Genomic DNA, 25,376 nt, shown 5'->3' on the forward strand with positions numbered 1-25,376 from the left:
AGCTACAATATCACTGATTATTGTACCAGCAAGAAAGATCAACGCAACAGACCGACATGTCATCTTGGCTATACTGTTAGCGAACACAATACAAACAAGCTAACGTTAGCTAATTAGTTAGTAGCTTAGTTAAGAAAACCTGCAGTAGGTATATAGAAGTATATAGTATATGGAATTAGTACATACAGTTGAAGTTGGAAGTTTACATACACCTTAGCCAAATACATTTAAACTCCGTTTTTCACAATTCCTGACATTTAATCCTAGAATCCTAAAATTCCCTGTTTTAGGTCAGTTAGGATCACCACTTTATTTTAAGAACGTGAAATGTCAGAATAATAGTAGAGACAATGATTTATCTCATCACATTCCCAGTGGGTCAGAAGTTTACATACACTCAGTTAGTATTTGGTAGCATTGCCTTTACATTGTTTATCTTGGGTGAAACATTTCAGGTAGCCTTCCAGAATATTCCCACAATAAGTTAGGTGAATTTGGGCCCATTCCTCCTGACAGAACTGGTGTAACTGAGTCAGGTTTGTAGGCCTCCTTGCTTGCACATGCTTTTTCAGTTCTGACCACACATTTTCTATAGGATTGAGGTCAGGGCTTTGTGATGGCCACTCCAATACCTTGACTTTGTTGTCCTTAAGCCATTTTGCCACAACTTTGGAAGTATGCTTGGGGTCATTGTCCATTTGGAAGACCCATTTGTGACCAAGCTTTAACTTCCTGACTGATGTCTTGAGATGTTGCTTAAATATATCCACATAATTTCCCTTCCTCATGATGTCATCTATTTTGTGAAGTGCACCAGTCCCTCCTGCAGCAAAGCACCCCCACAACATGATGCTTCCACCCCTGTGCTTCACTGTTGGGATGGTGTTCTTCGGCTTGCAAGCCTCCCCCTATTTCCTCCAAACATAACGATGATCATTATGGCCAAACAGTTCTATTTTTGTTTCATCAGACCAGAGGACATTTCTCCAAAAAATACGATCTTTGTCCCCATGTGCAGTTGCAAACCGTAGTCTGGCTTTTTTATGGCAGATTTGGAGCAGTGGCTTCTTCCTTGCTGAGCAGGCTTTCAGGCTATGTCGATATAGGACTCATTTTACTGTGGATATAGATACTTTTGTACCTGTTTCCTCCAGCATCTTCACAGGGTCCTTTGCTGTTGTTCTGGGATTGATTTGCACTTTTCGCACCAAAGTACGTTCATCTCTAGGAGACAGAACGCGTCTCCTTCCTGAGCGGTGTGACCGCTGAGTGGTCCCATGGTGTATATACTTGCGTACTATTGTTTGTACAGATGAACGTGGTACCTTCAGGCGTTTGGAAATTGCTCGAAGGGATGAACCAGACTTGTGGAGGTCTACAATTATTTTTCTGAGGTCTTGGCTGATTTCTTTAGATTTTCCCATGATGTCAAGCAAAGAGCCACAGAGTTTGAAGGTAGGCCTTGAAATACATCCACAGGTACACCTCCAATTGACTCAAAAGATGTCAAATAGCCCATCAGAAGCTTCTAAAGCCATGATATCATTTTCTGGAATTTTCCGAGCTGTTTAAAGGCACAGTCAACATAGTGTATGTAAACTTCTGACCCACTGGAATTGTGATACAGTGAATTATAAGTGAAATAATCTGTCTGTAAACAATTGTTGGAAAAAATTACTAGTGTCATGCAGGAAGTAGATGTCCTAACCAACTTGCCAAAACTATAGTTTGTTAGCAAGAAATTTGTGGAGTGGTTGAAAAACTAGTTTTAATGACTCCAACTTAAGTGTATGTAAACTTCCGACTTCAACTGTACCTAGCAGCTGCTCAAAAATATTTAGGCGACTTTTCAATGAAAATACAAAATAGCTCACGTAGAACAGAAAGCTAATTTTCTCATGAGTCTTCCCTCACAGACCGCTTGGCGCACCGTTTGGCGCGGAGCATCGCATTAGTGGAAATCAATTCTGTTCTCAGGGCAGGCATGGTTGTAAATAGGTTCGAGTCATGTCGGGGACATTGTTAGCATTTTAGCTTTCCATAACTTTAACCTAATTATCGTAACCCACTGCGTTACTTCTCGTAACCTGCTAAGAAAAGTAACTTCTGCTAGTCAAAACTGGCAGACCTGCCCTGAGAAGTACGAGATACAGCTCTCTTTCTCGCTCTCACACACACACACACCACAGACCGCTTGGCGCTGCCAACTACAGTAGTGTTCGGGTACTACTGTAAATAAATACATTAAGTTAGAGTAATTTTACAGGAGGCTTACAATTACAGTTAATAACACTATTTTTCAGCATTTTACCCATAATGCAGTGCAATCTACAGCATTAATTCTGTAAAACACATTTGAGTTATTTTACTGTGCATTCTACAGTGTTTTACTGTTGAAATTACATACAAGTCTTACAGTGTGGACCTGTACTATAAGGGGGGAAGGTATGCAGAGAACGGCACCCACAAAGGGACTATTGGTGGTTAGAGCCACCCCTGATGTCTTTGGCTTTAGTGTCATGCAGACTGCTGAATTTGCAGCCACTAGGGAGGCAAGAGAACGATTAGAAAGAGGCTGGTATGTCTATGAGATTATTCTGCCATCTCTCTCATCTCCCTCTCTCTCTCTCAATCACTCACACACACACACACACACACCTGGACGAGAGAACAGGCAAAACACTCGTAGGGGCCTTGTTTATCTCATTTATCTAGGCCTTGTACATACAGCACTTGTTACTTTACAAGTGAGAACTTCTACATTTCAGTTTTTGTGTAACGGCGGTCCTCCTCCTCTTCGACCGAAAAGGAGGAGTATTGAGGGAACCAAGGCGCAGCGTAGTGAAATGACATTTTATTAACGAAAAACACGAACTTGAATAAACTAACAAAAATAACAAACGGTGTAGACAGACCTGACGAACTCACATAAAACAAGAAGAACGCACGAATAGGACAATTAGACTACACAAACCGAACAAACCGTACAGTCCCATATGGTACAGACATCGATGACACAGGAGACAATCACCCACAACGAACACTGTGACAACGCCTACCTAAATATGACTCTTAATTAGAGGAACGCCAAACACCTGCCTCTAATTAAGAGCCATACCAGGCAACCCAAAACCAACACAGAAACAGAAAACATAGAATGCCCACCCAACCTCACGTCCTGACCAACTAACACACATAACAAACTAACAGAAATAGGTCAGGAACGTGACATTTTGTTTGCTGCACACATTTGCAACTCATGAAGCTGCAAGCATTTTAAGACTTTCTCTGTCATCTGCACAGTTTGTTTCTCCCTACTGTATTTCTAACCTCTCAAAGTGTTTCCAATATGTTCAGACACCTAGAAAAAAGCAAAGGAACGTACTGTATATTGCAGCCCTACATCAGGCGCTATTGCTAAACCCTGGCCATTAACCTATGTTTATAAGACCAATAAATTTCACCATAAATGGAGAGACATCTCATAAAGAAAAGATTCCAGCAGCACCCAGTTCACAGACAGACATAAATTTTGCCACCAACAGTGACAGCAAAGGCTGGTATTTTCTGTAAGATATGTTAATTTTGCGGCAGGGGCAACAGACCAGAACGAAGAGGCATTGAGTTTGTGTCTGGCTTATACTTTCTCAATAAACCTTCCACAGTGGCATTAAACTCAAAAGGATGAATCCCCCATTGTCAATAAATTAATCCTTTCTCTTTTTCTCTCACTGCATCTCTCTGACTCTCTCCCATATACATTTTTTTGTGTCGCCTGTTTCGCCTTCTTTCTTTTGTGTATGCCTATTATCTCTCTATCGCATTATCCCTCTTGTTCTACCCTTTGCATCACTGTCCATCCCTCCTTTTTTTCACACCCTACACATGTGCACACTTAATTTACTGCAGTGGGCTAAATCAGGGTCACACAGTGTTTCTTGGTAGTCTGAAACAAATCTACTTTGAAACAAAAGTATACACCTCACAAACATGGTTACAGGCTTAAAAAAAAGAAGACACCCGTTCCATGTCAGATATAGAGTTGAGTATTCAATTTTGAGTTTGCATCCCGATATTATACTTTATATACATCACAGAAGACTGAAATTTAACAAAAATGTTTGATATAGAAACACTGGATTTTCGGTGGCTTTTCCACCCATGAGGCCATGGTCATTTGACTGCATTCAAACTGGACCACCATCTTTCAGTGATTGACATGCTGGAGCTGCACGACGCCAAGCAGAGTGCGTCCGCGGTGGGGAAGATGTCGGGGGCTCTGGGCTTCGTGTCGGACCTGTACCTGGTGTCCACTCTGCGACTGCCGCCCAAACTGGGAGGAGTGCTGCTGGGCGTCTACAACAAAGAAGACAACAGGAAGTACCTGGAGGTGGCCCTCATGGGCAAGGTCAACAAAGGTAGGGTGTACTGTCAGTAGAGGGGATAGGGAGGGAAGTGTGGTAGATAGATATTTTGGTGTAGCCTAAATTGATTCTCTTCAAGTCCTATACCTAAGACACAGTCACCCAATCCCAATCCCAATCGACCCCTAGCCATACCCCATTGACACTTGGAGATCTGAGAGTGTTGTATAGTGGCAAAACAATGACCAATATGCATGTTGTTTTTTCATATGGTGCTCTCGTTCTACAAACTGTTCTATGTAGGCTAGCTTCAATGATGCTCGGGGTTGCCTGATCTCTAAATTCTGGGTCCATACATGTTAAGAGAAGGGATTAAGATATCCTAGAATGAGGAATGGAACCGGAACATGGAGCTCCGCTCTCTTTCTTTGCAAATTACGGGCAAGTTTATCTCAGTTACCTAGAAGTCAAATTATCTCTCGAAAATGTGTAAAAAAAAATGGGGGGGGGGGTTCCATTAACAATTGTTAACAATTGTGATTGCCTTTGTAGAAAGCGAAGTCTCCTCCCCCTTTCAAACAAACTCTCGGCCGAACCCCTCCCTTATGCTAATTTCAATAGTGTTAATCTTGAGCAAAAATCACTTTTTTTGTTTTCATGAATTTTTACGATTCAGCCAATTTTGACTTTGTGGCTATGGAACAACGAAAACCCAAAACTAGGAACTACTGTCCAATAGATATTAGTGGAAAGTCTATGTGCCAAATGTCCCCTCCTCTTCCAAAATTCGAAAGATGCTAACACCTGCGAAATCGTGATTTGTCCAAATAACCAGTGACGAAAAAACCAAACACAGGAACTACTGCTGCTCATTATCCCTCACATTCCATTCCTTCCAGACAAATTCTATGGTACCAGTTATAATTCCGTGGATCTGTCGACAAGAGATTACCTGATGTTTTAATCCTCTATATTTCTCAGTTCTGGTGCGCTATGTACGTGAGGACGGTAAACTCCACACAGTGAACCTCCAGAACCCCGGCCTCTCCGACGGACGCACCCAGTCACTCATCCTCCACGTGGGTGGGCTCCGACGAAACCACCTCCACATGGAACTCTATGTTAACTGCCGATTGGCCGACTCAGCACAGGTCCTGCCGTCATTTGTCCAGCTCCCATCAGAGGCGGAGTCTGTGGAGATACGCAATGGGCAGAAGGCCTATGCCAGGCTACAGGTGATAAAACACAACTTTGTTTTTCTAAGTTCCCAGCAGTCCTAGACTGAAGTTAAAGGTAGACTCAGAAATAAGAAATCATCATACACAGTGCGGCATCCTGCTTACATAAATCAACAACATTTTAATCTGCCTTAGGTCTTCCACTATTGGATCTTCCCAATGTGGGCATGCCTCAAGGGAGTGCAATAATTGGGAAGAGCCAATAGTTTTTGTTGAAGCAGAAAGTGGCACGGCTGCAAATTGTCATATTGCTTAGTCTACCTCTATTTTTTCAGAGCACGTTTCAGAGAATGCTCTCAGACTCAGAACGTCTCTAGTCGTACTTCCTAACTTAACCGTTTTTACTACACTACTTTAAGGCTAAAGCAAATACAGGGAGTATTCCGGATCCCCATAGAAATCATGTAATTAGGTCATTCATTTGGCTATACAGTACATGAAACACAAACCCAGCCTGCCCACGATGATAGACAAATTCTTCATTTTACGAGTGTCGCTCATTTATGGTTGTTTTACATGCCTAATCTTCTGTCCACATCTGACATCTATGCCACTTAAGCAAAGTGCCTATATTTGTCATAGCTAATAAGATGTTGTAGACATTAGTTTTCACAGGCAACTTCAAGTTTTGTGAGCAGTTAAATGTCTATTTTCCTATGAGCACCTTTTCATCCAATACATGGAACAGAGGTGAGCTGCACATCCTATCTATCAGCTACATGTCTATGGCTCATGCTGAAGCTTAAATGGAGAACTAGTTAGCTGTAACCATGTGGTGCTGTCAGCATGTATGACTATCTGGCTGATAGATGCCACACTCGCTGTGGACAAAGAGAGGGCTGTGTCGGGATGGATGAAAGAGAGAGAAAGGGAGGGAGGAATGAAAGATCTAAAATGAGAGGGTACACTGCAGCTATTGTTCCTAGCTTGTGTCTCTTATCTTGAATGGGCCGCTCAGGTGATATGCATGCAGGTGTACACGGGTACTGACCAGGATCATGTTCACTAGCCATAAAACAGAAGGAACGGTCGGAAGGGGAGTTAAACAGGGGAGGTACTATCAGAACTTGTCCAATAAGAAACAGTTGTTTTCCGTCTCACAACGTTTTGATAATTTTTGGCCACGGTGTGCCCCAATGAACACAACCCAGAGCATCTGCCTCAATATGTCTAAGTAAGACTTGGGGTCATTGCTCCCTCTAATTGTTTTCGGACACTGAGCAAATTACAGGTCTGCTGAACTTCCTGCACGTGTTTACTGTGAACAGTGAGGCTGTACCTGCTTTAAGTTACAGTTTTAACAGTGGTCAGGTAGACTAATATGGCTATTTGATCATAATGTAGACCTACTGTACCAGAGTGGCCTACCATAAGCAATTTTTGGGAGAAAATGCACCCCGTAACATTTTAACATGGAAACAGCTGTTCTATCATTTAGCCTACAGTAGCAGCCAATGTGTGGTGTTCAATGTAGGCCTACATTCCAGGAGACTTTAAAAAAACATTAATCTGTTTATCCACTTGTCCTTCAGACAAGGAGGTGACAGAAAATGTTGTTATATTGTGTTTGATGCAAAAAAAACACTTGACAAAATAAAATGCATTATTATTGGCATACTATTATTATTATTATTAAAGAGAATCAGACAAAAATGTATGCTACCCTCTTCCTATTGGCTACTTATTTGATTATTCAAGCCTGTCTCAAAATAAAACAATGGCGCTTTAAGACATAAAAAAGCTCTTCACCTGACTCGTTTTTCAAAGATGACTAGAAATGTACACGTTTTGTGCTCTCGTAGGAAGTAATCACGCTCCCATTTCTGACAAAAAATTGTTATAACTGGGGTAAATAACGCACTAACTAGCAAAGAAGATACACAAATATACACACATGGATACATGCAGCTCTAGCCTTGATCTCAAACAAGCACATGTACTCCCGACCGTGATTGTCATGTTGCATTGAAAGTGCCTAATATGACGTTGATTCGATCACAATTCCCACAGTAGATGGAAATGTTCATAGTGTTAACTAACGGGGGAAAACTCTAAAAAGTTAAGTTCAATCTCGTGCTTCTCTGAACGGGCTGCTATTTTTTCTTTGCGGCAGTATATGCCATTTAGCAGACTCTTTTAGTCCTGGAGGAGCTGCAGTCGGGGGATCTGTAGAGAACATTGCCTGGGTTGGTTGCATAAACATAGTCTTAGGCCTAGACATTGATTTAAAGTGGTAGTTTTCTCCAAATACAAATTAGCATGAATTTCCACTTACCATACCCCTTTGTGTGTGAGAGAGTTCAATAAGACTGCGCACACAATTTAAAGCCGCAATATGTAACTTTCTAGGCAACCCAACCAAATTCACACTAACATGTGAGTTATAGATCTGTCATTCTCATTGAAAGCAAGTCTAAGAAGTGGTAGATCTGTTCTATTTGTGCTATATATCTGCTATATATCCCGTACTTAAGTTTCTTTTTTGCATCAAAACAAAGATTTTTTATAACTAGCCCAAGGAAGACCAAGGCCTGAAGTTTCCAATGGAGCCAAATGAATCATAGTGGGTAGAACAAGCAAATAGGTGGGTAGAGCTAAAGACGAGCTAGTGATATCCTATTGGCGCGTTCTATCATTTATTTGCATATTTCCGTTAGGGAAGGCCTACTCTGTGAAGTACGCACACAGATAGAACACTGAGACAGATATTACATTGGGTGTGTAAATGTGAAGCATCCGCTTGGCGTTTCCACTCACTACCAATGAGGTGGTGCCCAGAGGTGATGTCCAGGAAGCCCAGTGTCCAGAAAATCTCCCCCCTGCCAGAATCCCCCCCCCCGTGTTCTTCATGCTGCGACTTGCTTGCTAGTTGAGATTTCTGCTCTTCACTCCTTTGTCAGTTTAACCTACATTTCACTGATTTTGGTAACAGAAAGCATTTTTGTCTATTGTTTTCGGTTTGGCTATTTGTTTGAAGTGTAGCTTGTATGGCGCCCTGGGCGAACCCCCCCATCAGTGCGGGGGCGGCGGATTCCGCCATGGGCAGCTGCCCATGTCGCCCGTACCTAAATCCGCTACTGATTTTTCTGTTAGTCTATAAATAAATCTCTTTGCCAAATTTCGTCATCTCCCATTTCTTATTCGACTAGTATTTTTGAAAGAGTAAGGATAATAATTCAGCCATAGTTGTTCTGAAATGTTTATTGCTTGCCAACATTTTACTTCCTCTATGTTTAATATAACACACATACATGAATTATTAATTTCGGTTGCCTATCCTGACGTGAAGTTTGTTCTATAGAAAGTAATTAACTCTGATGTGTGTCACAGAAAGTATTTGACTCTAGCCAAAAAATTAAAGAAATTAGAAGTGGGGGGGGGGATTCTGTCAGGGGGGAGATTTTCATAACAACACCGGCACGGTGAGAAGATGAAGCACGGTGAGAAGATGAAGCGAGATGGATTTTGGCCGACTTTCTGCAAATGTTCTCATCAATGAAACATTTGATCTGTACAGAATATTACATTTTCTGTTTCCATAACTAGAATCTGTAACCAACAGAGTGGACTGCATTCTGTAGACTTTACCCTTTGCCGAAGTAAAACATTTTGCATTGTTTAGGAGGAGTTCAAGGGGGAATTGAGTTATTGCACACTTGCACCAAAGATTTTGATAACTAACCCAAGACAGACCAGAGACTGTCGTTTCCAATGGGAGCAAATGAATCATGTGCCGGTTTGCATGTGCAACTAATCATGTTGGGCAGAACAATATGTCACTGCCCGTCATTGGGCTTCCTCTCATCACCATATTTGATAATGAGCGGAAACTCCAACCTGATGCTTCACATTTATACATCCTGTGAAATCACAGGAGGTTGGTGGCACCATAATTGGGGAGAACAGGCTCATGGTTATGGCTGGAGCAAATAGGTGTGTAACGATCGTCGCGGGCTGAAGGAAAGGAGGACCAAAGTGCAGCGTGGTACGTATCCATAATACTTTTAATCAAGATGAATACACGAACAAAAACAACAAAACGACCAACGAAACGAACAGTTCTGACAGGTGCAACAAACACTAACCAGAAAATAACCACCCACAAACAAAAGTGGGAAAACGGGGTACCTAAGTATGGCTCTCAATCAGAGACAACGATAGACAGCTGCCTCTGATTGAGAACCATACCAGGCCAAACACATAGAAATAGAAAACCTAGACCTACAACATAGAATACCCACCCACATCACACCCTGACCAAACTAAAAATAGAAACATACAAAGCAATCTACGGTCAGGGCGTGACAAGGTGGAATGATATCAAATACATCAAACACCGTTCCAGCCATTATTATGAGCCGTCCTCCCCTCAGCAGCCTCCACTGGGAGAAATATCTGGCTCATTGTTCTATCTGTGTTCAAACAGCTGAAAATACAATATTTTTGGTTATGGAAAATTTATTTCACAGCGGTTTAGATGGTACAACTATACGTACACTATACTTGCTTGTTTTGTCACATAAACTGAAATTAGGCAAACTAATAGAATTTTAGCAACCATTAAATGATTTTTACATAGTGCATCTTTAACTGTATTGTGTGCATGTGTGTGTTTCAGGGCTCAGTGGACTCTCTGAAACTGGCTCTGGGTGGCTCCATAGCCAAAGCAGGAATCTTGACCGACTGTCCATTTCAGGGTGATACATATTTTCAAAATTCAGGTACAATCTTTGTATTTTTCTACCTTTATTTTGCTAGGTAAGTCAGTTAAGAACAAATTCTTATTTTTAATGACAGCCAAGGAACAGTGGGTTAACTGCCTTGTTCAGGGGCAGAACAAAAGACTTTCACCTTGTCAGCTCAGGGATTTGATCTCGCAACCTTTCGGTTACTAGTCCAACGCTCTAACCACTAGGCTACCTGCCTCTCCATGTATTTATGGTATACAACCATAAACGCATGCAAATGATCCTCATACTCATTTATTATAATGTTGTGTTCACTATAGTCTCGGAAACGCAGACCTAGTAGCAACAGCAGGGGTAGAAAATGTAGTGGTTTTAGTGAAGGTAGTTGTTTCAGACTAGCCACTCGTAAAAAATGACCTCCGTGATCTCTATCTTGCTAGCTACTGTACTATTTTGTGTCCGGGGGATGTTCAAGCTAGGGCAACAGGTGCATAAGGCAGTGATGTAGGAAAGCCAGATGTCCCAACTCCGCCCTTTCCTCTATGCCAGATTGACATGTATTACTTACAGATGTGTAAACTGGAACATTGGTACATTTTGGGAGGCAATCCGTCTATATAGAGAGACTGTTACCTTTGATATCTGCTGATATATATGCCTGCCCATCCATATCCTCCTACACAAACCTCACCTTAGGTAGTTGGTCAGTTAACTCTGTCAGTCCAGAGAGCCCAGTAAAAATTGGCTTTTCATTTATCTGACTTAAATTTCTGCATGTTATATTTAAGCTCACAATTAAGTAGAACACATTTGACATAAACAGTTGCATTCATACGTTTTATTGACATGTCAATAAAGAAATAAGGTTTGCCAAAGCAAAAACCTGATCAAAATAAATGTATACGAATGCTGTAAGTACAGAAATTATTTGCTCACTGGGAAATGAATATCCAACTAATCAGTGACAACTGTGTGGAGTTTTGAGTTTGTGACAGCAACTATGTGAGCTTATTACAGTATTATAGACACTATGTTCTGGAATTTCCAATGATCTTCTATGTAGAATAACCGCTTACCTTCTAATGACTCTTGTGTCGCTTGTGAGCGTCATAGAGCAGAACGTACGTGTTCGTGAGTCTCAGATTTTCAGAAATAGCTTTTAATAGTTTGTAGCTCAAACCATTCAGACTTTTTGTATAAAAGACCCGGCCCCTGGCCCCCATCTGTAGCTCAAACACACAATGTTTAAAAGGGGTTAGAAGTCCGAAACGTGCGAAACGTACGGTGGGACTCATTGGATTAATAGAAGCTGATCTCGGTACTGTATTCTTATCACTTTAACCCCCTCTAGTGGTTAGACAACATAAATAACATAGAAATGTCATATTGGTTTTCTATTTTCAGCATGACCAATTGAATGCCAGGGATGTTTACAGGTAGTAGTTCATGTATGTGAGAGGCATTGTTAGGAATAGTATATCAAGATAACTAGATTGTGTTGTGTTGTGATTAAAGTAACTAGACTGTGTTGTGTTGTGATTAAAGTGGACTTTTCTGTCTCCATAGCTGGTGCCGATGTTAATGCCATTCTGGGTGAGTATCAATCAGAAAAATTCTGGTTTATCAACCTCCCCCTACCCAAATGCTAAATTACAATTATAGTTACCGGTATAATGCTATCCTTTACTTTAAATGTTTTCCTGTGCTTATGTTCTAATGGTTGGACATCTCTGTGTCAGGTGACCATACCAAGGCTTTGATTGGCCAGCTGATCATCTTCAACCAAATCCTGGGTGAACTCCGAGAGGACATCAGGGAACAGGTAAGAGAGCGAGAGGGGTGGGAGGGGGGGTGGGGGGGGAGAGGCACAGGAGGAAGTGACAGTGATTCACGTATTGTCTTATCATCAGGTGAATGATAATGGCAAGGAAAAGTAATCAACATTTTAAAATTAATAGATTTGCTAGATAGTTTATCAAAGCCTAAGTCAGATACCCCATTGAGTGTAATTGGTCAATATTAGGAGTTGAGAAATAAAGTTGACATTATTAGAAAGAAGATCCTGCATTATCCCCTTTTCTACTGTAGATATGTCATAAAAAAAATATTAGCTTTATTCATTAAATAAACATGACATTTTCCACTGAAAAATAAATCAATAAAAATGAAGTACCTTCCAGTGGACAAATAGCCTTGTTCTCGAGAGTAACTACAATATACGTACAAATACAGTTTAATCAATGAAACATTTCTGGTGACTGCTGTATGTTTGTGATCTTCACAGGTGAAGGAGATGTCTCTGATTAGGAACACCATTCTGGAGTGCCAAGTGTGTGGTGAGTGCTTGAAGAGCAGTACTATACTACGGCTGGGCCTTAGTGTATGAAACAGAGGGGATAAAATGAAGAAAAGATCAACAAAATAGATGAGAAGGAAATCAACAGAGAGATATATTGAAATCTATTAAATACTTTAGCTGTGTTTGATTGGTCTTGCCTGGCGCAATGCAACCAATGGAAAAGTCTCTTAAAAAGACAATTCACTGTAAAAAGGAGATCTCCCCACCACTGTTTCGGTAATAAGCTGCGGGATGGGGCTGGAGAAATGTAACCACTCTCAAAATTCATAGACAGAGCTATGGATGGAAGGACTGACCATCCATGATGTCAAAATTATAGTTTTAACTATATTTTGAGGCTACAGTTTTTGTTTACATTTACTTTGTTTACAAACATTGGAGTAACACAAGCTTATGGGTTCTGATGGGATACGACAGTTGAACTAAGCTTACGAGGCATTTATAAGGGCTATTCTTCAAGAATCAATGGGTACATGATCATTCATTTATACGTTAAAGAAATATGCAAATCCTGCCCGTATGGCACTCTGTGCACGCTCGAAAGGCATGCTGAGAAATGTCTCATCCTCTTTTGAACGCTGGTCTGGTATGTTCTATGTGTTTGTTAACCAGGCTTCCACGAGCCCCACTCTCGCTGCGAGCCCAACCTCTGCTATAAGGGCGTTCCCTGTACAGAGACCCGGGAGTACCCCGGGTACCGTTGTGGTGCCTGCCCAGAAGGCATGACGGGGAATGGCACCCACTGCCAGGACATTGACGAGGTATTCTAAGGGTTCTATTTCTTGAGCACCAAAAAAATGATAGCATGATATTTCCTTAACATTCTTGGGTTAGTTTCCCAAAAGCTTTGTAGCTAAGGTGGCACATTATTTCTCTCGACAACCCAGCTGCAAGAGAATAACAATTAGAAAATGTATGTTTGGCGGGCAGCCTTCATTAAGTGAAGCACTTTGCAGTGCGGAAATAACACGAATACAATGACATTTGTATTGTTACGTTCTGTTTCTCTCTGTCTCTCTGTCTAAGTGTGCTGTAGCCCGGCCCTGTTTCTCGCCCGAGGGGTGCGTAAACACGGCCAAGGGCTTCACCTGTGAACCCTGTCCCGTCGGCTTCTCAGGATCCCTCCTCAGTGGGGTTGGGGTGGAGTTTGCCAAGAGCCACAAGCAGGTCTGACCAACATGAGACCCCCTGCCTCTCACACACACCCACATACACACATAAACATTGTGCGCACACACACACACACGACACTCACACATACACACACACACACACGACACTCACACATACACACACACACGGGAGCCTTGCACATGCATGGCATGCACACACACCATCACTATTAACACCTCACCCACTGTATGGATGTGCACCGTGCCAAAGTGATTGCCTCTATACCATGATGTCTTGTCCTTAAATTGTTGTGTTTTGTTTGTCTCTGTAGGAGTGCACAGATGTGGATGAGTGTGCTGACCTCTCCAACACCTGCGTCCCCAACTCTGTCTGCATCAACACAGAGGTCAGTAGAGGAAAGGGAGTCAGAGGTTTCTAAAGTAAAGATTTACCACGATTTTCTCTCTTTGTGTCTTTCTCTGTCTCCCTCTCTCTCCCCTTCTGTCTCCCCCAACTCCCTCCTCCATCTCTCCCTCTCATCCTTCCTCTCTCTCCCTCCCCCCTTTACCCTCCTGTCCCTCTCCCCCCTCAGGGCTCGTTCATGTGTGGTCTGTGTAAGGAGAGCTTTGTGGGCAACCAGACGGTGGGCTGTTTCCTGCGGAGGTCCTGCGCCACGCTGGGCTTCAACCCCTGCGACGTCAATGCCCACTGTGTCATAAAGGGTGCTGCCGAGGTCTCCTGTGAGGTAAGACACATATAGCACATCTCAATAGGCTAAAAAAAGGAAGTTGTTAAAGCGATAGTTCACCCAAATTACAAAATGACACATTGGTTTCCTTACCCTGTAATCAGTGTATGGATAGTGTATGCTTTGGTTCAGTTCCCTAGCACTGTTTCCACATGCTAATGTTTTAGTACCAGGGAAACTAAACCAAAGCATGGATTGCTGTCATACCTTGTCCATACACTGCTTACAGGGTAAGGAAACCAACATGCCATTTTTTATTTGGGTGAACTATCTCTTCAAAATCTTTTTAGCAACTAGACAAAACACCAAAATATGACATATTTCCCAAAATGTATTGTCATGGAAAATACGTCTTTATCTGGTTGTAACAGAAACCAGTTGGTTGTAATCTGGCTATACAGTATCACATCATTAAGAAATCATGTTCCATTGTTTTACTACTTAGTATATTCTCTCTGAATATCTCTTCCAGTGTAATGTGGGCTGGGCAGGAAATGGGTATACGTGTGGTCCAGACACAGACAGCGACGGCTACCCTGACCAGCCTCTCCCCTGCATAGACAATGACTATCACTGTCGAGCCGTAAGCATGTTCCACACACACACACACCACACACACACACACGCACACACACCGCACACACACACACACACAGCACACACACACACACACACACACACACACACACACACACACACACACACACCACACACACACACACACACACACACACACACACACACACACACACACACACACACACACACACACACAGCACACACACACACACACAGCACACACACACACACCACACACACACACACACACCACACACACACACACACACAGCACACACACACACACCACACACACACACACACACCACACACACACACACACACCGCACACACACACACACACACACACACACACACACACACACACACACACACACGCACACGCACACGCACACGCACACACACCACACACACACACACACACCGCATACACACCGCACACACACACACACACCGCATACACACCGCACACACACCGCACACACACACACACACACACGCACACACACCGCACACACACCGCACACACACACACACACTGCACACACACACACACACACACACACACCGCACACACACACACACACACACACACACACACACACACACACACACACACACACACACACACACACACACACACACACACACACACACACACACACACACACTCACACAAAATGTCTTTCTTGCCATAAAAATGATGTGTTGTGTTCCCTGTGCAGGACAATTGTGTGAACACACCCAACTCTGGCCAGGAAGACGCAGACGGAGACGGAATAGGTGACCAGTGTGACGAAGATGCGGACGGAGACGGAATCCAGAATGTGGAGGTCAGTCTAGCCTTGTATTCTGTCAGTGCGGGGTTATGTTCAGGAAGCAAAACGGAATCTCCCTGACTCCACCTCCCACCATTTTGTATTTCCTCTTTGTTTTTCTAGGACAACTGCCGTCTGGTCCCCAACAAGGACCAACAGAACTCGGACACAGACTCATATGGGGACGCGTGTGACAACTGCCCCAATGTTCCCAACGGCAGCCAGAAGGACACCGACGGAAACGGGGCTGGCGACACCTGTGACAATGACATTGATGGGGATGGTAGGCTATGGATCGCTTATGACAGGGCTATTCAATTACTGTCCCACAAGGACCAAATTACTGTCCCACAAGGACCAAATTACTGTCCCACAAGGACCAAATTACTTTCCCACAAGGACCAAATTACTGTCCCACAAGGACCAAATTACTGCTGGGTTTTCCCCCCACCTGGTAGTTAATTGATTGATTCATTGTATTGATTGTGTTCCTTGTCTGATTTAGTTCCTGATTAGAGGGAGAGAATGGAAAACCTAAGTGTTTCAGTCCTCCAGGGTAGCAGTGCTGATATAGGATCACTTTTGTCTTCAGATCATAATGAATAAGAGTATATGAACAGGGAGGACTTAATCCTAGATCATCAGCACTTTTACTCTGAGACGCTTTGTGAATACGGACCCAAGACCGTAATTCAATCGCTCATCTTCTTCCTTCTCATCCTCTCGCCAGGTATCCCAAACGTGCTGGACAACTGTCCCAAGATGCCCAACCCTATGCAGACGGACCGTGACGGGGATGGAGTGGGAGACGCATGTGACAGCTGCCCAGAAGTCAACGACCCCTTGCAGGTCAGAGGTCAAGAATACAGTTCTTAGAGATTGACTCTGAAATAAAAATATAGTTTATTGAGGAAATCTTTGAAATGTCTTTTCTCCATTCAGTCTGACATGGACAATGACCTGGTGGGAGATGTGTGTGACACCAACCAGGATATGTGAGTGTTCCTACTGGTTTTCTGGTTTAGGGGACTTCAGAACCAGATAACAACCCCAGAATTACCCCTTTACCTGGTTGTTATCTGGTTATATCTCCAGATGACAACCAGGCTGAACCAGGTAAAGCTGTCTTTTTGTTGTCACTAAAAAGATATGTATAAAACACATAATTTTACAATAAGTATATAAACTGACCATGACGCGTCTTTCTTCTCAACGCAGTTAAGCCTAAACCACACCCTGTTATTCAGAGGGGCGTTCTACAACGCTTTGAGAAATCTCCAAGTCTGTCACACCCTGACCTTAGAGAGCCTTTTTATGTCTCTATTTGGTTTGGTCAGGGTGTGATTTGGGTGGGCATTCTATGTTCTTTATTTCTATGATTTGTGTTTCTATGTTTTGGCCGGGTATGGTTCTCAATCAGGGACAGCTGTCTATCGTTGTCTCTGATTGGGAATCATACTTAGGCAGCATGTTTTGCCACCTTAGGTTGTGGGATGTTGTTTTTTGTTAGCTCTACGTAGCCTACGGAACGTGACGTTCGTTGTTCTTTTGTTGTTTTGTTTGGTGTTCAGATTTAAAAAGAAGCATGAACATGTACCACGCTGCACCTTGGTCTCATCCTTCCGACGAGCGTTACAAAGTCTGGAAGGGAATATCACGTAGCGCTAAATTTCAGTCACTGATTAATAACATTTGCCCATGTACTTCAAGATTGAAAAATATAATAACATAATGTCATGGACCGAGCTAGCCATTGACGTCCCTTAACGCTCAAAGACAGATTCAATGGCTGTAGCATAGTGTATTCGACAGAATGATTAGCTAATAAATATTTGAGAAATTATGAATAATAAGCATATGCTTTTACCTGATAATAGACTACTAATAATAATATAACAACTTCAAATACTGAGCTAGTAACGTTAAGTAGCCTAGGTTAACTTAGCTGACCTTCAATTGAGGGAATTCAGCAGAGTTCTCTGAGACATTTTTACAACTCATTGAAACTCTGAAAATAAATACATTGGCAAATGTTACCAAACATGATAATAATAGGCCTGCATTATGGTAGGCAGCTAATTTTTCAATTACACTTTCCTTCCTTACCTTGGAAGGTCACTGTCTCCGCGCTTATCGCCTGTGAGTGAGACAATGGGAGTGTAGTAGAACGCCCCTCTGAATAACAGGGCGAGGTTTTGGTTTAACTGTGTTGGGAAAAAGAAAGACGCGACCATGACGTTGAAAAATACGTTAGGCTGACATCATTTCAACCAGTCTTGCCTGCTGGGTCAATGAGCCTGTTTCTAATGTCTCTGTCTTGTCCTCATGTGTCAAGGGATGGGGACGGCCACCAGGACTCCAGGGACAACTGTCCAGACGTCCCTAACAGCTCTCAGCTGGACTCAGACAACGACGGCATCGGCGACGAATGCGACGATGACGACGACAACGATGGCATTCCAGATGCGGGACCTCCCGGGCCGGATAACTGCCGTCTCATCCCCAACCCCAGCCAGACAGACACTGACAGTATGGAAGGAGTCCCAGTGAAAGAAATGCTTTGTAGCCCAGTCTTAACAGGATTAAAGGCCCAATCTGTTACTTTACTTTCCAGACACGCACAGAGGGGGGGCACTTTTTACTGGAAATTAAAGTTAGATTAGAATTTCATATTCTGTTTTAAATGTTTTGGAATTTTATTGGCCTGCTGACAAGCTACCACAGGGACCTATGTATGTTTGTCCTAAAATATACTGTATGTCATACCAGAGTAACCTATTTTTCTATATACTCCCATCCCCATCAGTGTTCTCAGAGTGGTATATTTTGTGTTTTGATCTCTCCCTCTGTCCCCCTTGTCCAATCAGGAAATGGCATTGGTGACATGTGCGAGAATGACTTTGACAATGACTCAGTGATAGACTTGATTGACGTGTGTCCAGAGAGCGCTGAGGTCACAATGACCGACTTCAGAGCCTATCAGACAGTCATCCTGGACCAGGAGGGCGAAGCCCAAATTGACCCCAACTGGATAGTGCTCAATCGGGTGACCATTTGGAATATTCCCAGATAGAAAACAAACATTATATTGTATGTACTTTAATTAATTAAGAATTGTTCTGGAATTTTGTTTTAGGGTATGGAAATTGTTCAAACCATGAACAGTGACCCTGGTTTGGCCATAGGTAAGTAAGTCTGTAAACCTCCTTCCACCGCTCGGTGTATCTTTCTGTCTGTCTGTCTTTCTTTCCTCCTCCCCCTGTCTTTATCCCACTTTCTCTCAGTTTTAAATGAAGCTGTATCAATAAAGAGCATGACAAGTCAAGTATCTCTCTCTCCCTCCACCTGATCCCCACCAGGCATCACATCCTTTAATGGGGTAGACTTTGAGGGGACGTTCCACATCAACACGGCCACGGACGATGACTATGTTGGCTTCATCTTCGGCTACCAGGACTCGTCCAGCTTCTACGTGGTCATGTGGAAACAGATGGAGCAGACCTACTGGCAGTCGCTGCCTTTTAGGGCCATTGCCCAGCCAGGCCTGCAACTGAAGGTGGGGCACACAGAACACTGCATCTATTGGCTTTAAAGGGACATTACACTCCAACATCAAACGTGTGTCAGATGTTTTCAGACCTTCAAAGTTGTCTTATGTCAATAGGAGTACACATCCCACCCCCATCCTGTTGTGTTGTTCCAGCTACATGCCTCAACATCAAACGTAATAGATATTAGATTACCACAGCCAAACACTTGACTTTACTCCTTCTGCTCAACAGGCAGTTAAGTCACGTACAGGTCCCGGTGAGTACCTCCGTAATGCCCTGTGGCACACGGGCGACACCCCGGGTGAGGTCACCCTGCTGTGGAAGGACCCCAGGAATGTGGGCTGGAGGGACAAGACATCATACCGTTGGCACCTCAGCCACCGCCCGCAGGTGGGCTACATCAGGTGAGCAAAACATCAAAGGGCATTACAGCCACAAATGCTCTACTCCTAGTATTCTCCTGCCAATGCACTTCGTCATCACAAACGTTCATCACTATTTAAATGAGCCGTTTTCTGTATAGAGATAGATCTATAGCTCTTTATGGCTATCTGTATATAATTCAGATTATGCACTGAATGTACAGAGCATTAGAAACACTATCCTAATATTGAGTTGCACCCACTTTCCCCTCAGAACAGCCTCTATTCGTCGAGGCATGGACTTTACAAGGTGTCAAAAGCGTTCCACAGGGATACTGGCCCATGTTGACTCCAATGCTTCCCACAGTTGTGTCAAGTTGGCTGGATCTCTACTCCGAATAGCTTGTTCCATCTCATCCCACAGATGCTCAATTGGATTGAGATCTGGTGACTGGGCAGGCCACTGCAGTAAGCACAATTCACTGTCATCTTTGTGGAACCATTCCTAGACAAGCGTATCCTTGTGGCATGGGACATTATCCTGCTAAAGAAATCTATTCGCAGATGGACACTGCTGCCATGAAGGGATGCACCTGATTGGCAATGATGTTCAGATATCTTGTGGCATTCAAACGTTGCTCCACTATTATTAAGGGGCCCGATGTGTGCCATGAAAACACACCCCACACCATCACACCACCACCACCAGCCTGCAATGTTGACACGCGCCATGATGGATACATGTAATGGTTTTCTCCATACCCTAGTCCTCCCATCAGCGTGAAACAGCAGGAACCGGGATTCTCCATTGTCCAGTGTTTTTGTTCCTTAGCCCACTGCAACCGCAGTTTATTGTTTTTCTCTGAAAGAAGTGGAACTCTGTAAGGTCGTTGGTTTCCATACACCATTCGTGTCAAGGTACGACGAATTGTGCATTCTTTTATGGGTCATTGGGCACCAATGTTATACTGGACTGTAGCCCGTCTATTGCTCTGCACAATTTGTGCCAGCCTCCTTTGTCCTCTTTAATAAATTACCTGTTGTTGGCTGGATGTCCTTTGGGTGGTGAACCATCCTTGATACACACAGGAAACTGTTGAGAGTGAAAAACCCAGCAGCGTTGCAGTTCTTGACATACTCAAACCAGTGCCCCTGGCACCTACTACCATATCTGTTTCAAAGGCACTTCAATCTTTTGATGACATCAATAAGGGATCATAGCTTTCACCTAGATTCACCTGGTCACTCTATATCAGGGAAAGAGCAGGTGGTTTGTACACTCAGTGTATAGAGAGATCATTGTGTATACCCATGTCACAGGGTGAGGCTGTATGAAGGCATGACATTGGTGGCAGACTCTGGCGTGGTGGTGGACACCTCAATGAGGGGCGGGAGGCTGGGCGTCTTCTGCTTCTCCCAGGAGCAAATCATCTGGTCCAACCTGGGCTATCGCTGCAACGGTACGTCAACGCTCTCAGAAGATCATTTTCTTGAATTTGAATTTAACCTGGCTATGTTATAATATTTCTTTCTATCTTTTTCCATCAGATACTATACCAGAGGACTATGAGTTCTACCGCAAGCAGATCCACGTCAGGGTGTGACTGAGCTTTGAACAGCATCTGTGCAGATACACAACATCACCTGTGCCTTCGCTGTATCTTGCGTGTGTGTGTATGGTTGTGTGTGTGTTTTTAAGGTACATTTACTTTAATGTGGGGCTCTTTCTGTCTTTAGCCCACACAACGACCTTACACCTGACTGCAGGTTGGTCAAGTCAAGAGTTTAAGATTGTTTGACAAAATAAAAGCTTTTATTATTATTATTATTATTATATAAAATGATGAATGAAAGCTACTTTTAAGGAATTAGGATCGTGAAATCCTAAGGTACATGACTATGTGTATAAGGGAAAATGAAACACATATGTTTGAAAAGTGTAAAATCCTACTCTTAGACTTAAACTGAGCATCATAAAGGTTTCAGACTCACAGTTGACGTCACATTACAGACCACTGAATCCACTGTTAAATTGTACAATATTTGTCATGATGAAGGGTTAACTTAACCCAAGGCTGAGTTTATAAGGAATTTTAAAATTGTTATTTTTATGAGGAGCATCGAGACAGACCTATCTGGAAGCCTGTGAGAAACCAATTGCACGGTAATAAACATCCAAATATATATATATATTTTTGTGTGTTTGCATGTAAACCATAATACTAGATCTCGCCAATCCAACATATGCATAACGTTCATTGGCCACGTTTACACAGGCATCCTAATTCTGATCTTTTTTTTCACTAATTGGTATTTTAAGTGACTAGATCTGATGTGTGTCACGATCGTCTTCGTGAGAGAGAGTGGACCAAGGCGCAGCGTGTGGAAAATACATCTTCTTTTATTGAGAAGAGAGAGAAAACACGAACACTATACATAAACAGAAACAAAACAACCGTGAAGCTACAAACGTTAGTGCACACACAAGCTACAAACGTTCAACATAGACAACACCCCACAAAAGCCTACTGCCTATGGTTGCCTTAAATATGGCTCCCAATCAGAGACAATGAATGACAGCTGTCTCTGATTGAGAACCAATCCAGGCAGCCATAGACATAACTGGACACCACTACTCTACTCTGCCCCATACACATACAACACCCCTAGACATTACAAAACACATACCTTCCCCATGTCACACCCTGACCTAACTAAAAAACATAAAGAAAACAAAGAATACTAAGGCCAGGACGTGACAATGTGATAGTGAAAACAATATCAGAATTGGGCTGCCTCTCTAAATGCAGCCATTATAGCCCTGTTTATACCTGGTCCTTTGTCCAGTTATTATCCACATTCAGATTATGTCCACATTTTAAGACAGGAGTAGATGATTAAAATATGCAAACCGCACTGCTTCTTAACACACTGCTCTCTTAACCCGGAAGTCAGCTTCATCTATCAAGTTTGAAGGTAAGACCCAGATGCAGACTGTGTCAAAGTAACAATGTTTATTACAGCAACAGGGGCAGGCAAATGACAGGTCAAGGCAGGCAGGGGTCGATAATCCAGAGTAGGGGCAAAGTTACAGGATGGCAGGCAGGCTCAGGTCAGGCAGAGGTCGGTAATCCAGAGGTCGGGCAAAGGTACAGGACGGCAGGCAGGGTCAAGGGCAGGCATAGGTGTCAGGTGGGCTCAGAGACAGGACAGGTAAGGGTCAAAACCAGGAGGGCGAGAAAAAGAGAGACTGGGGAAAAGCAGGAGCTGAGACAAACCGCTGGTTGACTTGACAAAGAAGACAAACTGGCAACAGACATACAGAGAACACAGGTATAAATACACAGGGGATAATGGGGAAGATGGGTGACACCTGGAGGGGGGTGGAGACAACCACAAAGACAGGTGAAACAGAGCAGGGCGTGACAGTACCCCCCTCCCCCCCTCTAGGGACGCCACCTGGCATCCTACCTGGGCACATACCTGGTTGAGCGGGTTGCCGGCACTGGAACTCAGAGATGAGGCCTTGGTCCAGGATGTCCCTAGCGGAGACCCAGCACCTCTCCTCCGGGCCATAACCCTCCCAGTCAACCAGGTACTGGAATCCCCTGCCCCGAGGTCGAACCTTCAGGAGACGTACGCTGGTCGGCCGTCGATGATACGGGGGAGAGGTCTGGGCCTGGAAACAGGAGACAAGGGGCAGTCAGACATGGTTTTAACTCTAGACACAGAAAATGTAAAAAAGATACGGAGGGTACGGGACAACAGAGGACGAACAGCAGAGGGGCTAATAATCCTGAGACGGGGGAAAGGTCTTGGCTTCTGGGGGTTTAGCCGCGGCACTATAGCAGCGTACCAGCGCCTGAGGCTTGACTTTCTTGGATACCGGCCGGTGCTGCGGAAGCGAAGTGGCCCGGGCCTTACTGAACCCCTCCCAGAGGTTCTGGTACTCTGCAGAGCTGGCGGAGAGGTGCGAGGCAATTTCCAAGACCCCAGGAAGACGTCCCGGGGCAGGCAGAGCTGACTTCAGGCAATGAGTGTGGCAGGACAGGCTCGAGCCCACGATGGCACCAGTAGCCCAGTCAATGGAGGGATTGTGTCGCTGGAGCCAAGAGAATCCCAATACCACTGGAACCTGCGGAGACTCAACCAGCAGGAATTGGATCGTCGGTAGTTCTCGGGCTGCCAGCTCATCCTTTACCTCCTCCAATAATCCGTGCAGGAACGTGTCGAACAGCGCTTCTGGGTTCCAGTTACACTCCGCTGCTAGTGTGCGGAACTCCACCGCATAGCCTGCCAAACTGAGGGTGTCCTGCCGAAGCTGGAGTAACTTCCGGGGAGACACTCTCCCGGACACCGAAGCCTCGAAAACGTTTCTCACCTCCACCACGAATACCCCCAGACTGAGGCAGACGGCGGAGTGTTGCTCCAACACCGTCGTGGCCCAGGCGAGTGCCCTCCCGGACATCAGCGTAATAATGTACGCTATCCTCTAGCGGTCTGAGGGGAACGAAGAAGGCTGCAGCTCGAAAACAAGGGAGCACTGGGAGAGAAAGGCCCAGCTGCCTTCCAACCCACCGCTACAACTGCCTTCCGGCACACCTCTCCAGCTGCCTTCCAGGTCAACTCTCCAGCTGCCTTCCAGCCCAACTCTCCAGCTGCCTTCCAGCCCAACTCTCCAGCTGCCTTCCAGCCCAACTCTCCAGCTGCCTTCCATGTCACCTCTCCAGCTGCCTTCCTGGTCACCTCTCCAGCTGCCTTCTTGGTCACCTCTCCAGCTGCCTTCTTGGTCACCTCTCCAGCTGCCTTCCAGCTCAACTCTCCAGCTGCCTTCCAGCTCAACTCTCCAGCTGCCTTCCAGCTCAACTCTCCAGCTGCCTTCCAGCTCAACTCTCCAGCTGCCTTCCAGCTCAACTCTCCAGCTGCCTTCCAGCTCAACTCTCCAGCTGCCTTCCAGGTCAACTCTCCAGCTGCCTTCCAGCCCACCTCTCCAACTATGTTTCAGGCCACTTCCCCAACTGCCTTCCAGCACACCTCTCCAGCCACTTCACAGGCCACCTCCCCACATGTATCAGGCTGTGGCTGGGAAACACCTGATTACTCTTCTGGTTTCAACACAGTTGATGTACACCCCTTCCCAAAAGCAGGGCCCAGGTAAATGACTAAACTGTGATTTTGAAGGATACACCCGCCAATTAGGCACTGGAAGAAGAGCATAAAAGTCAAGCACCCAGAAGGCAGAAATAAAATTGCCCTGCCTAAAAAAAACAGCTGGAAAAAAGCAAGCCAAGACAAACCACACTGAACAACAACAAAAAACTGTCCTGCCTAAGAAAAAAGCCACAACAAAGCACGTTGAACCAGAAGATTCAGATTCCTCCAACGAGGAAAACTTCTGCATTGTGTGCATGGAGCACTTTAACAATTCCAAGTACAGTACAAGGAGGTCTGGGTGCAGTGCTGGGAATGAAAATGATGAGCCCACCAAGCCTATACCCCAGGAAAGCTATACCACTGTCACAACTGTGACATGTCCAACATTCAGACACAGACACA

At 44.1% G+C, this 25,376-nt stretch overlaps 1 protein-coding gene across 1 annotated transcript in view; it reads left to right on the forward strand.

Moving 5' to 3' along the window:
• LOC129819969 (thrombospondin-3b-like) overlaps positions 1–22,010 on the forward strand; it is a 32,300-nt gene extending 10,290 nt beyond the window's left edge. Inside the window, exons 2-23 of the mRNA XM_055876711.1 lie at positions 4,212–4,418; positions 5,346–5,599; positions 10,221–10,323; positions 11,857–11,883; positions 12,030–12,112; positions 12,575–12,626; positions 13,262–13,410; positions 13,676–13,816; positions 14,094–14,168; positions 14,355–14,507; positions 14,983–15,093; positions 15,815–15,922; positions 16,031–16,190; positions 16,638–16,756; positions 16,850–16,902; positions 18,243–18,436; positions 18,775–18,953; positions 19,044–19,092; positions 19,267–19,463; positions 19,690–19,862; positions 21,141–21,280; positions 21,369–22,010. Of these exons, the coding sequence (XP_055732686.1) occupies positions 4,212–4,418; positions 5,346–5,599; positions 10,221–10,323; positions 11,857–11,883; positions 12,030–12,112; positions 12,575–12,626; positions 13,262–13,410; positions 13,676–13,816; positions 14,094–14,168; positions 14,355–14,507; positions 14,983–15,093; positions 15,815–15,922; positions 16,031–16,190; positions 16,638–16,756; positions 16,850–16,902; positions 18,243–18,436; positions 18,775–18,953; positions 19,044–19,092; positions 19,267–19,463; positions 19,690–19,862; positions 21,141–21,280; positions 21,369–21,424 (2,783 nt within the window). The 3' untranslated portion in view covers positions 21,425–22,010. The remainder of the gene's footprint in view (positions 1–4,211; positions 4,419–5,345; positions 5,600–10,220; positions 10,324–11,856; positions 11,884–12,029; positions 12,113–12,574; positions 12,627–13,261; positions 13,411–13,675; positions 13,817–14,093; positions 14,169–14,354; positions 14,508–14,982; positions 15,094–15,814; positions 15,923–16,030; positions 16,191–16,637; positions 16,757–16,849; positions 16,903–18,242; positions 18,437–18,774; positions 18,954–19,043; positions 19,093–19,266; positions 19,464–19,689; positions 19,863–21,140; positions 21,281–21,368) is intronic.
• Positions 22,011–25,376: the final 3,366 nt, after the last annotated feature.

Source organism: Salvelinus fontinalis, chromosome 22 (assembly GCF_029448725.1).
Source record: "Salvelinus fontinalis isolate EN_2023a chromosome 22, ASM2944872v1, whole genome shotgun sequence".
Lineage (NCBI taxonomy): Eukaryota > Metazoa > Chordata > Actinopteri > Salmoniformes > Salmonidae > Salvelinus > Salvelinus fontinalis.